At 35.1% G+C, this 15,698-nt stretch overlaps 1 protein-coding gene across 1 annotated transcript; it reads right to left on the reverse strand.

Annotated features, from left to right (window-relative positions):
- Positions 1 to 5,572: 5,572 nt before the first annotated feature.
- On the reverse strand, positions 5,573 to 8,968 carry LOC119070135 (nuclear transcription factor Y subunit gamma-like). Its single transcript, XM_037174459.1, has 3 exons — positions 8,611 to 8,968; positions 6,016 to 6,733; positions 5,573 to 5,941 (listed from the first exon to the last, which is right to left on the reverse strand). The coding sequence occupies exons 1-3, from the start codon at positions 8,622 to 8,624 to the stop codon at positions 5,762 to 5,764; spliced, it is 912 nt and encodes a 303-aa protein (XP_037030354.1). The 5' UTR covers positions 8,625 to 8,968; the 3' UTR covers positions 5,573 to 5,761.
- Between the last annotated feature and the right edge of the window lie 6,730 nt (positions 8,969 to 15,698).

Here is a 15,698-nt window from a genome sequence, read left to right on the forward strand (position 1 = left end):
ATTCGGAAAGTTGAGAGTATTTTTGAAAACAATGTTCTAGCGGAATGTAGAGCTTTGAAAACTCTACAAAACTACCGAAGAAACCGATGGTCCAAAAGGTGTCACTGCCAAGATTGCCTAACATCGAAAATGCGACCTTTTGGTTTTTGACTTATATTTCCTGAGAGACAAATGATTTTGTTTAGCCTGTGGTATGAGATGGTAGAGGAGGTCGAGCACTACCAGTACACTAGGCATGTCCCGATCGGATATACTCTTGAAATCACTTTTATAACATTTGTGAATGGAATTTTTAAGAGTGGCCACGTCGCCCACGAAGCAAGTGCAGACACTGCAACCGGTACTGGTGAGTCGAGGATACCTTGGCCAGTAAGTATGCATAATATTCCATGACAGTAGCTGAACTCTTTCACAAAATATTTGTTATTTCGATGTGGCACATGTGTATTGAAACACTTTATTACGAACTTCAATTTTTCGTAAATATATCGAAAAATATGTATAATCTGTGTATTTGCAACGAAATCGACTTCTTACTACTATTCGTGGGTGAAATAGCTAATTAAATCGATTATTTCTCGTTTTTCTCATAAATTCAATTTATTCAGATTTTGTAGTACAAAGTGTGCCACATCGAAATCACAGATATTTTGTGAAAGAGTTCAGGTACTGTCATGGAATATTACGCATACTTACTGGCCAAGGTATCCTCGACTCAACAGCACCGGTTGCAGTGTCTGCACTTGCTTCGTGGGCGACGTGGCCACTCTTAAAAATTCCAATTAAAAAGGTTAAAAAAGTGATTTCAAGTGTATAATGGATCGGGGCATGCCTAGTGTACTGGAAGTGCTCGACCTCCTCTACCACCTCATACCACAGGCTAAAAAAATCATTTGTCTCTCAGGAAATATAAGTCAAAAACCAAAAGGTCACATTTTCGATGTTAGGCAATCTTGGCAATGGCACCTTTTGGACCATAGGTTTCTTCGGTAGATTTGTAGAGTTTTCAAAGCTCTACATCCCGCTAGAACATTGTTTTCAAAAATACTCTCAACTTTCCGAATTATGACCATCGGAAACTTAAAGCCGCCCGGGGGGACTTCTTCCATGGCTCCATCGGATTCATCAACCACATGCCCGGACACAGTTTTCGATGATATACGTTTTCCGCACACAGGCTATCGCGGTCCTTAAAATTTGCAAAATTCGATACGCCCTATTCAACAATGTTTCGGTTTTTGTTAGTTTAAAGATTTAAGTTCCTTTCGACTATACAGATACATCCTACATGATAACTTAAAAATTTGGACGCAGTTATTATATGCAGAATCTATGCTTAACGTGTGCAAGCAATCAGAACATTTATCTACCTAGGTGAAATAATAGCAGTGAAAAAGTGCTATTATTTCGCCGTCGCGTGTATACATATGGTGTATACTAGTATACACATCAGACAACAGAGTTGGATCGGTTATCCGAAAAACCGAAAATTTCGGTTCGGATTAAACCGAACCGAGAATTTCGGTTCGGATTGAACCGAACCGAAAACTTTGGTTTTGTCGAAAAACAATATGAAATGAAGGCAGACTCGTCAAAATTGATTGATTTCATTATGAACTAACCAAAAAGAAGTAAATGGAGCAATTGCATGATACTTTCATTGAGAATTGAAAATCTCATAAGTTCTTGTCAAATTCGTTTTCTCACAAAAATCGCATGCAATTGCTCCATTTACTTCTTTTTGTTTAGTTCATAATGAAATTAATCAATTTTGACGAGTCTGCCTTCATTTCATATTGTTTTACGACAAAACCAAAGTATTCGGTTCGGTTCTATCCGAACCGAAATTTTCGGTTTTTCGGATAACCAATCCAACTCTGTCAGACAATTCTAGCGTATGTAAGTGAACCGCCTTTACCGTCTTCTCACGTGTGATCTCAAAATGTGTTCAACGACATGCCCAATTTTTTAAAAAATTCCACACTGTGCTTCGGTAGATAAAATAGCGTATTCACCTCTGTCCAAATGTTTATTTAGACACTTGGGGTTATTCCCTTGACTGAAAGTCAAGGGTCTTATGCCAGAAAATACCCTAAAATGTTAGTAACCATACAGTGTATGGAAAATTATCAAAACTTTAAATGTTTGAAATATTTTTTTTTTGTCACGACGATAACTTGAGTAATTCTTAACCGATTTTGATGATTTTTTTTTTAATCGACGAGGAATGAAATTCCTGAGGTTAAGTTCGAAGATGAGCCATGTCGGGATAAAGTTCTGGAAAACCAGAAAAAACATGATTTTATTGATAATTTTAATTGTTGATAATTGTAATTGATAATACAGTGCTGATAATTGATATTTTGATAATTTAATGTGTTGTGATGATATTATTATATAAAATGTAACTGTAATAACTGATAATTGGTAATAATAATATTGTTCCCTTGGCTGAAAGTCAAGGGTCTTACGCCAGAAAATGTTTGTAACCTAACAATGTATGAAATGTGAAGGAAAACGTAATTGTTTGTAGCCTATTTTTTTGTAATCACGATAACTTGATTAATTCATAACCGATTTTTATGATTTTTTTTTAATCGACGAGGAATGGGATTCCTGAGGTTAATTTCAAAGATGGGCCATGTCGGGATAAGGTTCTGGAAACTATTCCAGAAAAACAGGATTTTACTCTGTTGATAATTGATAATACATGTTAATTGAAAATTAATATTGATAATTTAATGTGTTGTGACATTTTATGAAATGTTATGAGAAACGTAATTGTTTGTAATCTATTTGTCACGACTTGAGATGGCTTGAGTCATTCTTAACCGATTTTAATAAAATTTGTTTTAATCGACGAGGAATGGAATTCAAAGATGGGCCATGTCGGGCCTAAGGATCTGAAAGCTATTCCAGAAAAATTCATTTTACGCTGCTTATAATTGATAATTGATAATTCCCTTCACTGAAATGTTTGTAACCACACAAAGATAGTTGGAAGATAGGTCATGTGGGCCTAAGTATCTGGAAACTATTCCAGAAAAACCGGATTTTACTCTGTTGACAATTGATAATTTAATGTCTTATTCCCTTGACTGGCAGAAAATAGTGAAAAATTTTGGTTCCTAAAATTATACATCTGACATTTGGAAGGTTAAGTTCGACGATAAGCTATGTGTGATCAACGCTTCGGAAGTTACCCCAAAAAATAGAAATGCAATGTAATAAATGAACAATATCATTGATATTCGATTATTGGTATTTGATAATTGATAGTTGATTTTTATATTTGATAATTAACAATCAGCATATATCTATACAGTGAGTATATAGTATTACAAAAGTCAAGCAATTCTAACATTAGGCAATTTCGACGAGTGTGAAGCTTACGGCCCAAGCGAAGCGAGGGTCGTAATTCACACGAGTTGCGGTATCATATTGCAATATTAGACAGCTCGGCCTTGCGAGAAGTTTGCGATTAGACCAAACCTAATATTAGACAACTGACGAGTGTGAAGTTTGCGGCCCGAGCGAAGCGAGGGTCGTAATTCACACGAGTTTCGGTATCGTATTGCAATATTAGACAGCTCGGACAAGCGAGAAGTTTGCGATTAGACCAAACCTAATATTAGACAACTCTGACGAGTGTGAAGTTTGCGGCCCGAGCGAAGCGAGGGTCGTAATTCACACGAGTTGCGGTATCGTATTGCAATATTAGACAGCTCGGACGAGCGAGCAGTTTGCGGCAAAGTATCAAGCAGAGTAATAGAAAAAAATAAAGCAGTTAATTTTGGCGGTGTCAAATGTCATTTTGATTTGGTAAGATTTTTACACTCGTAAAATTGCGATGAGAGCCAACGTATATTTGAAAAATATGCACGAACGTTCTTTCAATGAAAATGTGATCACTGAAAAAGGCTTTAAAACACAATAGAATTTCATTGTGTCTTTATCGGATGCGCTTCTTTGTCACGTTGTAGACGATTAATCTGATATGAGATGAAAAAATCAGTTAAAATAAATTAAGATATTTATAATAGTGTAATATAATTGGTTAATTATTTTGGAAAAATTATCAGTCAAGGGACCCGACCCGCCCAACAGGTGGGACCTAGTACCATTCATAGTAGAGGTGAATAATCTACTGTTACAGTGAACCATAAATAAAATCGAATGTTTGTTGGTAGTCTATCGAATCTATTACTTCATTTGAACTGAGTATTTTTTCAGGAGATTTATTTCGAATCTTGTTTGTTGAAACCTTTTTTATTCTTCGCCCTTACTAACTCTGTGCTCACGAACTATTCATGTCTTTTGTTGCAACAGTTTGTTAAAAAATGTCGATGTTTATAGATGATGGAATTTGTTCCAGAAATGAGCGTTTGACTGGCGTTTTGAATGTTGTTTCTTCATTTCGTTTCATTTATTTCATCATAAAAATTTTTCTAGCTTCATAATAACCTGCGTAACTCTAGCTTGCATTTAACAACTTTACTTTAAAACTCTAGAACACATATTAACCTCGTTCTAGATTTCTAGATTTTCTCCAGTGCTGTGACATTGACAGAGCATTGATTTTGTCAGTAATGGGAGTTGTTAAGTCCAAGTGAAGGCGTTATACATGGTTAAATATTTGCATTGCAATGAAAAGCGCATTAACCTGGCCTTGGCTAAATGTATACACAGTTCGCGAAAAGTGGCTGGAAAATGCTTGAAAAATTGGCAGAAGTAAAATTATTGAAAAATGGTGGCAGAGATGGTTATAAATGCAGATATAGATGCATGCGCCAAAGCCTCACTTCTCGTAATTCATGCACTCCGCTCGACGTGTTTATTGACCTTGGTCCACGTTGAAACATATTTTATGAAATGGAAAAATATTTTTCCTCACACCAATAATCTCTCGCAATAAATGTATTTGAAAGGGGTTGTCCATTCTGCACTAAAGAGACCAATCCGCTATTCAAACTATGGTTTAGAGCAGTTTTAGGTGGCGAAAAATCAACTGAAAATTTTCGAACAGCGGTGCATTGGACCTTTCTCACCTCCACACTTCTTCTGACCTTTTTAGCATTTCGTACAAGGAATATTCCCTTCTACAAAATGTTAGAAAACCGTGGTTTCCTGAAGAAAAGGTGGATTCTTGAAGATTCGGAGACTACTCACCGCTTCTTCAGGAACTCACCGTCTCTTCAGGCAGTCGTCGTTTCTCGTGTCGTATTGTAGCAAAGTCAATTATTACTTTTTTCAAACACTTTTCAAGTTCCATTGTCGAGATAATGTCAGTTTTATACGCATGCGCAGCACATAACAGAATAATTTCCATCCATAAGTTTAGCCGATTACTTTTATTGTTACTGCACCATCAATTTGTATGCATATTACCGTATGCTGCATCTTGTCTGCTTAGCATTACATTTTTACTGTTCTGATGTTATTTGATTCCAGGTAAACGATTGGTTTCAAGAACAATTCGTACTAAGACTGTGAATGCATAAGGAGATACGTATGAATGGGTTCGAGTGACCTGTCGACGACAAAGACAAACTCAGTGAATTTAGATAAAACATTTTTTGTTTCCGTTTTTATTATTATTAAATGAGCGCTCAGTTGTTTTAGTCCTTAAGTTTTTGTTTGTTTTTTTTTACAAATTACACGTTTTACAACTTTATTCTTTGATTTACACGATTTACATGGAAATTTCTTCCTTACTGAGTAAAAACGAATTCAATTTGGCTATGAGATCACTCCGCAAATGCTAATCCTCAGTCGAATTGTTCGGTGTATTTATAAACATACCCGTTGATCCAGCGGCTGCCTGACCGACCTGTAATATTTGCTGACTTTGTAACGGTGCTGCTTGCAGTATAATAGGCTGGGCAGCCTGGTTTTGAATTTGCATCCGAAGTAGATTTAGCTGATTTTGAGGTATGTTGATCTGGAAAAGTTCAAATAATTTTTTGGTAAAAAAGTGACGAAAAGTCAGCAGGAGAAGAGAAAGTCTGAACTAACCGGAACATGTGTGATTTCACCATTTGGTGTCACTATTTGCTGAACCAATTGAATTTGCTGTGTTTGTTGGCCTTGTTGTATGCCGCCCACAACTGTTGGCGTTCCCGTATTCGTCACTAAAATGTTTTGTGGTGCCGCTAGTGTAATCGGTTGCGTAACATTTTGACCCTGCATTTGAATCGTTGTACCAGGCTGTTGGACCTGTTGTGCTGTGATGCCATTCGTTCCCTGCAACGCTTGCTGATGCTGTTGGGCGAGTTGAAGATAATACTGTACTTGATCGCAATTCACCAGCGGTTTCGTTTCGTTTTCCTTTTTGACCGGTTTCACTTCCTCGCGCGGAACAATATCAATCAAAAAATCGAATTGATCGAATTTTGTGATGGCCATTGCAATGTCGTTACGTTGCAGCGTTCGCCGTTTATTGTCCTCTGTGTGCACCCAGGCACGTAAAGTTAATTCCTGTATAAACACTTCGGCTGCTTTTGCGAATAGTAGTGGCGCTTCAGCCGATATCATTTTTACATCTTCGTCTAATTTCATAATTTTCTTAATTCTTGCTAGGGGTAACACTTGATTCTTTGCGTCCACTGTTTTTATTCGTTTGATTTCATCTGTGATTGTTGGCCAAAAGTCGTTCAATGTTGCCTGAGCTTCGCTTAGCGGGGTATTCTCATCGCTGAATGCTGCTTCCTGACTGTCGTTGTTTGTGTCCTCACTGAAACAGTTAATTGTTTAAATTAAATCGGATATTCGTTCTTCTATAGCATTCACACTAGGGCGTATCGAATTTTGCAAATTTTAAGGACCGCGATAGCCTGTGTGCGGAAAACGTAGATCATCGAAAACTGTGTCCGGGCATGTGGTTGATGAATCCGATGGAGCCATGGAAGAAGTCCCCCCGGGCGGCTTTAAGTTTCCGATGGTCATAATTCGGAAAGTTGAGAGTATTTTTGAAAACAATGTTCTAGCGGGATGTAGAGCTTTGAAAACTCTACAAATCTACCGAAGAAACCTATGGTACAAAAGGTGTCACTGCCAAGATTGCCTAACATCGAAAATGTGACCTTTTGGTTTTTGACTTATATTTCCTGAGAGACAAATGATTTTTTTTTAGCCTGTTGTATGAGGTGGTAGAGGAGGTCGAGCACTTCCAGTTTTGCAAAATTCGATACGTCCTAATTCACACCACAAATACAATTTTTTCTGGTCATTTTCAATACGGGCCGAAATCACCAAGAACAAATTGAGTGGTTTTCTTATGTTGGAGTACTGCGAAACTCAATAAATTGATCTTGGGAAAATTGAAACTCCTATATTTCCCAACTTATAAATTATTTATTTTTTTTATTTTCACATACCCTGAAAATAAAATAAATAATTTATAAGTTGCGAAATATAGGAGTTTCAATTTTCACAAGATCAACAAATTGAGTGTTTCGACAAGTGCGAAAAAAAAATATTTCGATATCGAAATGACATTGATTAAATTTAAAAAAAACATTGAATGAATCTAGCTTAAGTATTATGCGAATAGGTGACACCGACAATAAAAGTCGCGGTGATATTTGCTGTGAGTATTTGTTGGTTCTTTCAGTTGTCCAGCGTTAATTTAAACTTAACGTTTAATTTAATAATAAGTATTAGAACACTGTACGGTTGCAACGAGGGTTCCAGCAACAACGTTTTGTTTCATCATATCAACAAAACAAATGTTCACCCCCGTGCTATGAACGTTGCCTGGATTTCTTCTAAAGGAAATCGAGTGTTTTATTAGATGGGAATCTCGTCTCGACAACGAAATGCATCTTAAGAGTTTAGTTTATTTTTATGGTTCTTCATCTTCGCTATTCCAACCCAAAAAAAAACCATTTCTCTTCATGTGGCGGAAAATAGACCGTTCCGTTATTCAAATGAGACCATTGATTGTAAGGAAATATAATTTCATAAAAAGAAGTTTGCAAGAAGAAAAAAATCGATATTGTCTCTGATGTATGTTATACAAAGTTTAACGTTGTACCATAAACCAATGTGAGCCTGTGCACCACCACCACGTAAATGTATAAATGTATAATAAACAGTTGTCCGAATATAAGTGGAATAAGTGGTACATACCACGAAACAGTGGAATAAATATTCCCAAGAAAAGAATGAACATTCCCAAGTATAGAAAAAAGGTACCACGTAAATGTGCTTAATGTAAAAAAATTTTACTATTCGACACTGTTGTAGATATATGTGTGTTGTATACATTACCAACAGGGCTGTCACGGTAAGGACGAACTATTGTACAGCGGTTAAGGACATTTTCGTTTTTTGTACCAACCCTGTTCGAAGTGAACGGGTCTTGTTTTAGCCATTCTTCAAGCAATACAATTAAATTTCGACAGCAAAATGATTTAATAGGCAATTCAATTAACTCTCGACAGTTGCAAACAAATATCGGCAGATGTCTGCGGTATTTGTTTTCGGTGAGACTTTCATTCAATTTGCATGTAAAGTGTCATTCCTGTCCGTGTTTCGTGTTCAAGGAAAAAATATCTTCGGAAAGATTTTGCAGCCGAAATTTTTTTTTTTTTTTCAAATTTTACTTACCCAACGAACAGCATTTTGTATTCCTGGATAAAACTGTTTGTTTTCCGGAGCAATCGATTTTGTCCGCACCAATATTAATCCAGTTAGAATATTGAATGTCAATAATTCCACAACAAAACACTCATTCACAGCAGACAATGCATAAATTATTAGTTAGAACAATTAATTGAGAAATAGTTTTCGGTTGTGTTCATGCACAATTCAATTTGTTTGTTTGTAAACAAATGACACTTTTGAATTAGCACGTGGAATATTTTGGGGTTTAAAGACCAATGGGGTGATCGATGTATTGTAGAGACCAATAGCAAAATAGAGATACTGTTCTTGAGCTCCAATAGACATACGCCATTGATCGGATTGGTTGAAGGTAAGGTTGTCGCATATGACCATACCATCAGCTGGTAATAATTTGCTGAATGGGAATTTTAAAAGGCGGGATATTTTGAAATGAGTTTTTAAATTGTAAAATCTAATCAATATAATAAATGGGATTATTGAACGCAAACTTATTTCCTTGGCTAATTTTTTTTAAATTGTGACAAAAATTAATTGGTGTTACGCAGGGCCTATTATTTGGGAATTAATTCCCAAAATTCCCAAATATTCCCAAAAATTCACAAATATTCCCAAATATTGAACTGAATTGAGGAAGTCTTCTGTAGAGACGCAGACGTCGTTTCACTCAGGAACTACCCTTTAAATATTTGAACGATCAGTGGATATTATCATTATAAAATTTTTAATACACAGAATGACCTGTTTTAAGCTGATGGAGGAACCCCAAAAAATTTAAGTGCAATGAAAATAACACTTCGCTCATAAGGAATATGCATTGACATTGCCTAATCACGTCAAGCACATTACGTCCGAGGTTCCAAATTTTTGCTTTGACTTCAAAAACCTTGTCATCTAAGTCCCTAAATTGATTTCTGATAAATAAATCTAGTTTTAGTCGGCCCTGATTCTAGAAATGAGATGATCCAGTAGAGTTGAGTCCGTAGAACGGCAATTATTTTCTATCATATTCTCTTCTTCAAGTCTGCCGATATAAATACGCTTTGCTACTTCGCGAATAGATGTCGTTCATGGCTTATTATTTGGTTATCGATTTTGGAAATATTTGGTAATATTTAGGAATTTTAGGGAATTTTTGGGAATATTTGGGAATATTTGGTAATATTTGGAAATATTTGGGAATATTTGAAGATATTTGGGAATATTTGGGAATTTTGGGAATATTTGGGAATTTTGGGAATTTTGGGAATATTTGGGAAGTAGAGGGTTGGAGAAGTGTAGACGATAGAAAATACCTGCTGTAATGTCGCTGGATATTCCTAAGTCACTCGTGAACAGCTAAGAGGGATTCTTTTGAATTTCGACTGACCGAAATCAGCCCTATTTTTTCGGAACTTTCTTATGTGTAGTGGTAGTATATAAGAAAGTCCCGGAAAAAATAGCGCCGATTTCGGTCAGTCGAAATTCAAAAGAATATTCTCTACAATAAACTTCTGATGGATGACATTAAATGGCAGTGGCATTTAGACACGATTCATAAAGCCTGGTTGATAACAATACAAAAAAAGAAACCTAACATTTTGGCAGAATATATTCAAAAGGATCAATTTTTTGGAATTAATTCCTAAATATTCCCAAAAATTCCCAAAAATTCCCAGATATTCCCAAAATTACCAAATATTCCCAAATATTACCAAATATTCCCAAAAATTCCCAAAATTACCAAATATTCCCAAAATTCCCAAATATTCCCAAATATTCCTAAATATTACCAAATATTCCCAAATATTCCCAAATATTCCCAAAAATTCCCAAAATTACCAAATATTCCCAAATATTCCCAAAAATTCCCAAAATTACCAAATATTCCCAAATATTCCCAAAAATTCCCAAAATTACCAAATATTCCCAAATATTCCCAAAATTCCCAAATATTACCAAATATTCCCAAATATTACCAAATATTCCCAAATATTACCAAATATTCCCAAAAATTCCCAAAATTACCAAATATTCCCAAATATTCCCAAAAATTCCCAAATATTACCAAATATTCCCAAAAATTCCCAAAATTACCAAATATTCCCAAAATTCCCAAATATTCCCAAAATCAATTACCAAATAATAGGCCCTGCGGGTGTTAGCATCCATACGGCAATAACACCATAGAGTGATTTAGTTCATTTTGACAAGTCATGTTTATGTTTACGATAGGAAATTCCTATTAGGAATATTTCGATCAAATTTCTTGTCAATCTTGCATCTGTTGAAAAAACCAGAAAAATTCCTTTAACTTTAAGACAATATTTACAAATTTTCAAGGAAATTTCTTGAAAATCAAAGGAAAGTCTTTGAGAATCAAAGGAAAATCGTATGCAAATGCTTGAAATTTACTTGAAATTGTAAAATCCTTAAAAATCAAAGATAACCCAGAAAATTGAAGAAAAATCCTTTGTCTTTGAGGATTTTCTTTTAAAAAAATCTGTTGACACTCAAATTACACTATTATCTGCCCCTCGTAAATTATTATGTCTCATAGTTTTTCCTGCTATCCAATTCATTTTTAAATTTTGTTTAAGAATCATCACCCATTCACGCGCCTAATTTTGAAATTGAAAACAAATCTCCGTGAGACTATAAAGACTTTATAGTCAAAGGTGGCAACCCTGCAGGAACTTTTTCGACATTTTGATTCCTCGACATTATTGACAATTGAAATACCATAAATTGTCTATTTAGAAAAATAATTACATTCTACAATCTCGGTTGGAAGAATCGATTGAAAAACCATATTGTTCGCTGCTCGTCTGTGAGAAATTTCATTTTTACAAAAACAAAAATACAAAATTGAATAACATGTAACATTTTGCACCGATGTTTCATACCAATCATTTATTGATGGTGACAAACAGTTTGTACAACAAAAACCAACTTAGCAAAAACAAAAATTTCTATACAATTCCATATTACCATTCGATACCATTTCAGTGGTTAAATAATAATAACTAAGCATCCGATGCGTATCGCAAAATTTTTGACTTCGATTATCACTCCTGTAAAAAGGTTACAGTCGAATTTTTTGAAATTTGTCACGTGATCGTTTCAAACAATAAAAATTCTCAGCGGAATGCTAAATTGCCTGTAGCAAAGAGTTGCGAGGAGTTCACATTGACAACTTCAATTGTCATATATATAACTGGCAGTACCATACCACACTGTAGCGTATTATCGAGCTTTTTTTGTTAAGTTAAGCTTAAACTCGACCCTTTTAATTGTATATTTAATAAACGAAAAAATGTTTTTTAAACCTACATTATACGCGAATAGCGTCAAATGGTATTCCGATGATGGCCCCAATAGAAGATAGTAATAAAGTCTTTTGATAAATATTTCTAATTCGTCTTAACAAATAAACGGTGGCATAAAAATCAATAGGATGTACTTCGTATGACTATATAGGTTGGACAAAAAAAAACTCAGTTACATACATTAGTGCCATCTGTCGGATGAATACAATTTAAAAGCTTTAAGCAATGACACACGTTATGCATGTTTTCCATTTTCCCGCGTAACTTTCGGGCTTTTATGAATGCCTCACAAACTTACTGTCTTTGGATTAATAATATTTGATAAATTGTTTTCCCGTTATCACCGATAAGTATTTGTATTAAGGAGATTGCGACTTTCACTTATAATTTTAAGTTTCTATAAAAAGCGCGATTTATAGGTACATTTTGTTTGAATAAGTAACTTAGAATTTTCAGGTTCTAACGCAACTTATATCTACAAATGAAATCACAATCTATCTAAAAAAATTTATGCAACTTATACTGACGGAAATGAACTCTTTCTAGCCTGTTTCTAATGTTATAACAATATGCTAGACGCACATTTACACTTACAGCCTTTACTCTTCCTCAGATATACTTAAAACGTTATAAAACCTTAACATAATTTCAAAAGCTTCAGTGGCATGTCAAATCCTGACACCATCTGAATAAAATTTAAAAAAATGTTGAACGGTTTTGTTTGTATGAGTGGATCAGCTGAAAAATAGCAGATTCATGTCTAAATTACACTGACGTCCACTATAACTAAATAACTCAGCAATCGTTAAAAAAGATTGACAATAAGTAAAATTGGAGTTTTAAAAGAACACTTCTACCACCACCAAAACTATAGCACTGACAGTGCGTTGCCAAAACCTAATAGCTAAAATGTTATAAGACATATCACACTAGCGAAATATAAGAAAAATGAAATGTGTGTTTGTTTACTGCTTCCGGAACAAGTATTTTGGCTTCAATCGACAATCCCAATTACTCCTTCTTAAATATTATCCGAGGGGTAACCGACTCGGGTAATTGACTACACACCCTCAAAGGAATTGCCGGAGTATCCGGTAAATGATTGTAATTGATGAAATTGACCAGTATTGAAATATGTGGAATTGTAAAGAATTGAAAGTAAATGAGAGTAAATGCTGATAAGTGTGATTATCGGAAAGAAGTACCAGCGAATGCAAAACCACATTATTTCCTTTTTGTTTGAATTTTAAAAGCTCCCGCGCAATAAATAACAGTGTACAGAGTTGATCAGTTCCATTTTAGAACAAGTCCAACATTCTTTTATGTTCAAAAAATGCACACTAAAGGATTCTTCTTCAGAGGATTATTTTGAGTCAGATACGGGAGAGTTTGAGCCGCAACAAATAAGTGAATATTCGTCGGGGGAATGTTAGGCTGGGCATTGCCGTTGCAAAATGCTCCAGTTACAAACCAAATTTACAAAAAAATGCATCACCGACAATATCATCTATTCCATCAACTTTTCAAAAGCCTAAAATCTTACGATGTCGATCACTTGAACGAAACAAAAAATTGAATACTTTGGCTTTTGCTGACGTGTGCTGAACAAATCCATTTCCTGTCGAGGTACGAACAACGTTTTGTGCATCGGACAACTGAAATAGACAAAACACATCAATTTACTTGAAAACATACACACTTCACATTAACCATATTAAATTTAATCAATCGTATAGTCATGGAAAAATTCATGTAATTCCTTTCCCGCACCATAAATCGTAAAGAAATGAAGTTTTTTTCATGCCTTAGGCATAAATTACGGAATTTTTCTCGTAACTTAGGCCCTCACCATGAAAAGTTGTATACGCATCCGTTGTGGACGGTTTATTTTAGGGATTTTCGCTTGTCGCCCTCACTTCGTTGTGACTACAATCCTCGCAATTGCCTAAAATATACCGTCCACAACAGATACGTAAATAACTATTCCTGCACGATATTTAGTTCGGGAAAAACTGATATTTCTTAATGAAAAATCATGGCAAAATATGTCGTATTTCAGTTGTCGGATGCACAAAAGTTTTTCGTCATTTCCTGCCTTCGTACGAAAAATACTATTTATCTAAAATAAACAATGATGTGCGATGTGAAATTATTTTAAACAAAACTACAGTCAATTGGACGGTTTAATCTAAATTGAAATTGAAAAATCTCTTCTAAAAAATACGAGTAAAAAGTAAAGATTCTAACAAAATGAGTCACAAATGTAGGACAACATAGTTGTTCCAAATTTTAGTTTGATATAGATCATTTTCATGACCTTGTAAACGTCAGACACGATCCCAAAACTGTCAGACATGTCGAAAAATATCGAATGAATTGAACGAACGATTTTCATATAAAAATCAGTAAATTGAACGCAGTTAACGTCAATTGATTGAGGTTAAGGATTACTTGACGAAAAATTAAGTAAGGTTACGTTGACAAGTACCGTATAATGAAAATGATCTATAGTCTGATGATTCTTTTTCCAAAATGCTTAAGGGTTTAACTTTGACTTTAAATTTGAATCTATTTGAAAATATCGAGCAATTATTTCGAAAATTCGTGGAATTGAAGGAATTGATTGGAATTATAGTAATTGAAGGGCGAATCCGGCAAGTAGTGGTGTTAATCCGGTAATCAAAGAAATAAAAGGAATTAAGAGCAATTAAAGGGAATTGAATGAAATTGACAGGAATTGAACGGAATTGAAAGGAATTGAAAGGAAATTGAAAGGGAATTGAAAGAAATTGAACGGAATTGAAAGGAATTGAAACGAATTAGAGCGAATCCGGCAATTAGACGAGTTGGTCCGGTAATTGAGGTAATTAAACGGAATTGAAAGGAATTAGAAATTGATTTGCCACCATTTTGGCCAGTCGGTTACCCCTCGATATTATCGCTAAGCAATAATGTTGAAATTTTATTTTTCTTAGAATTCGCTAATTCGGCCGAGTGTGAATACACATCCTGTGCCAAAATAGGTATTTGTGTATCTGTTTTGGACAGATACTCAAAAAAATATTCATGTAGGGGGTCGAAATCCAGAGAAAAATCTCAAAACTCCCTCATTTTCGGCCCCGACATATGAAATAGTTATTTACGTATCGATTGAGGAGGCCGAAAGAGTTACGTATTAAGTTTTATATGCTACCTACTGGGGACGAAAGTTGAAAAATGTAAGCCCAAGGGCCGAAAGTGAAAGAAAAGCTTCGCTTTCGCCCCTTCGGCTTACATATCTGTCACTTTCGGCCCGTGGGCTTACATTTTTTTCTTTCGTCCCGCAGTAGGAAGCATATAAAAGTATTTATGTCGTATTTCAATTCTCGGTTGCCGAAACAGCATTCATCACCGAGTTACACAATACGTTTTCGCTTTCGGTCCTCTTAGCAAGCATCGAGGCAAGCATACAAAACTTAATACGTAACTCTTTCGGCCTACTCAATCGATACGTAAATAACTATTATATGTGTCGGGGCCGAAAATGAGGGAGTTTTAAGATTTTTCTCTAGTTTGCGACCCCTTACATGAAAATATTTTTTTTTTGTATCTGTTTTGGACGATTGATTTTAGGCACAACTCGCGAAATTGCCTAAAAACAATCGTCCAAAACAGATACACAAATAACTATTTCTCTACAACGGCAAAGATAGTTTTACTTTTCGTCATTGTGCCTGAGTTGAGAAATATGTGCGGTGTGTAATCAACCTTCACTCATCCATCAGA

The sequence above is a fragment of the Bradysia coprophila genome (genome assembly GCF_014529535.1).
Source record: "Bradysia coprophila strain Holo2 chromosome X unlocalized genomic scaffold, BU_Bcop_v1 contig_473, whole genome shotgun sequence".
Lineage (NCBI taxonomy): Eukaryota > Metazoa > Arthropoda > Insecta > Diptera > Sciaridae > Bradysia > Bradysia coprophila.

What these genes read in the sequence shown, in the direction of transcription:
- LOC119070135 (XM_037174459.1), bottom strand. An exon ending in GTGAAATCACACATGTTCCG is followed by an intron (nt 5,942 to 6,015) that starts GTTAGTTCAGAC and finishes GAACTTTTCCAG; the next exon opens with ATCAACATACCTCAAAATCA.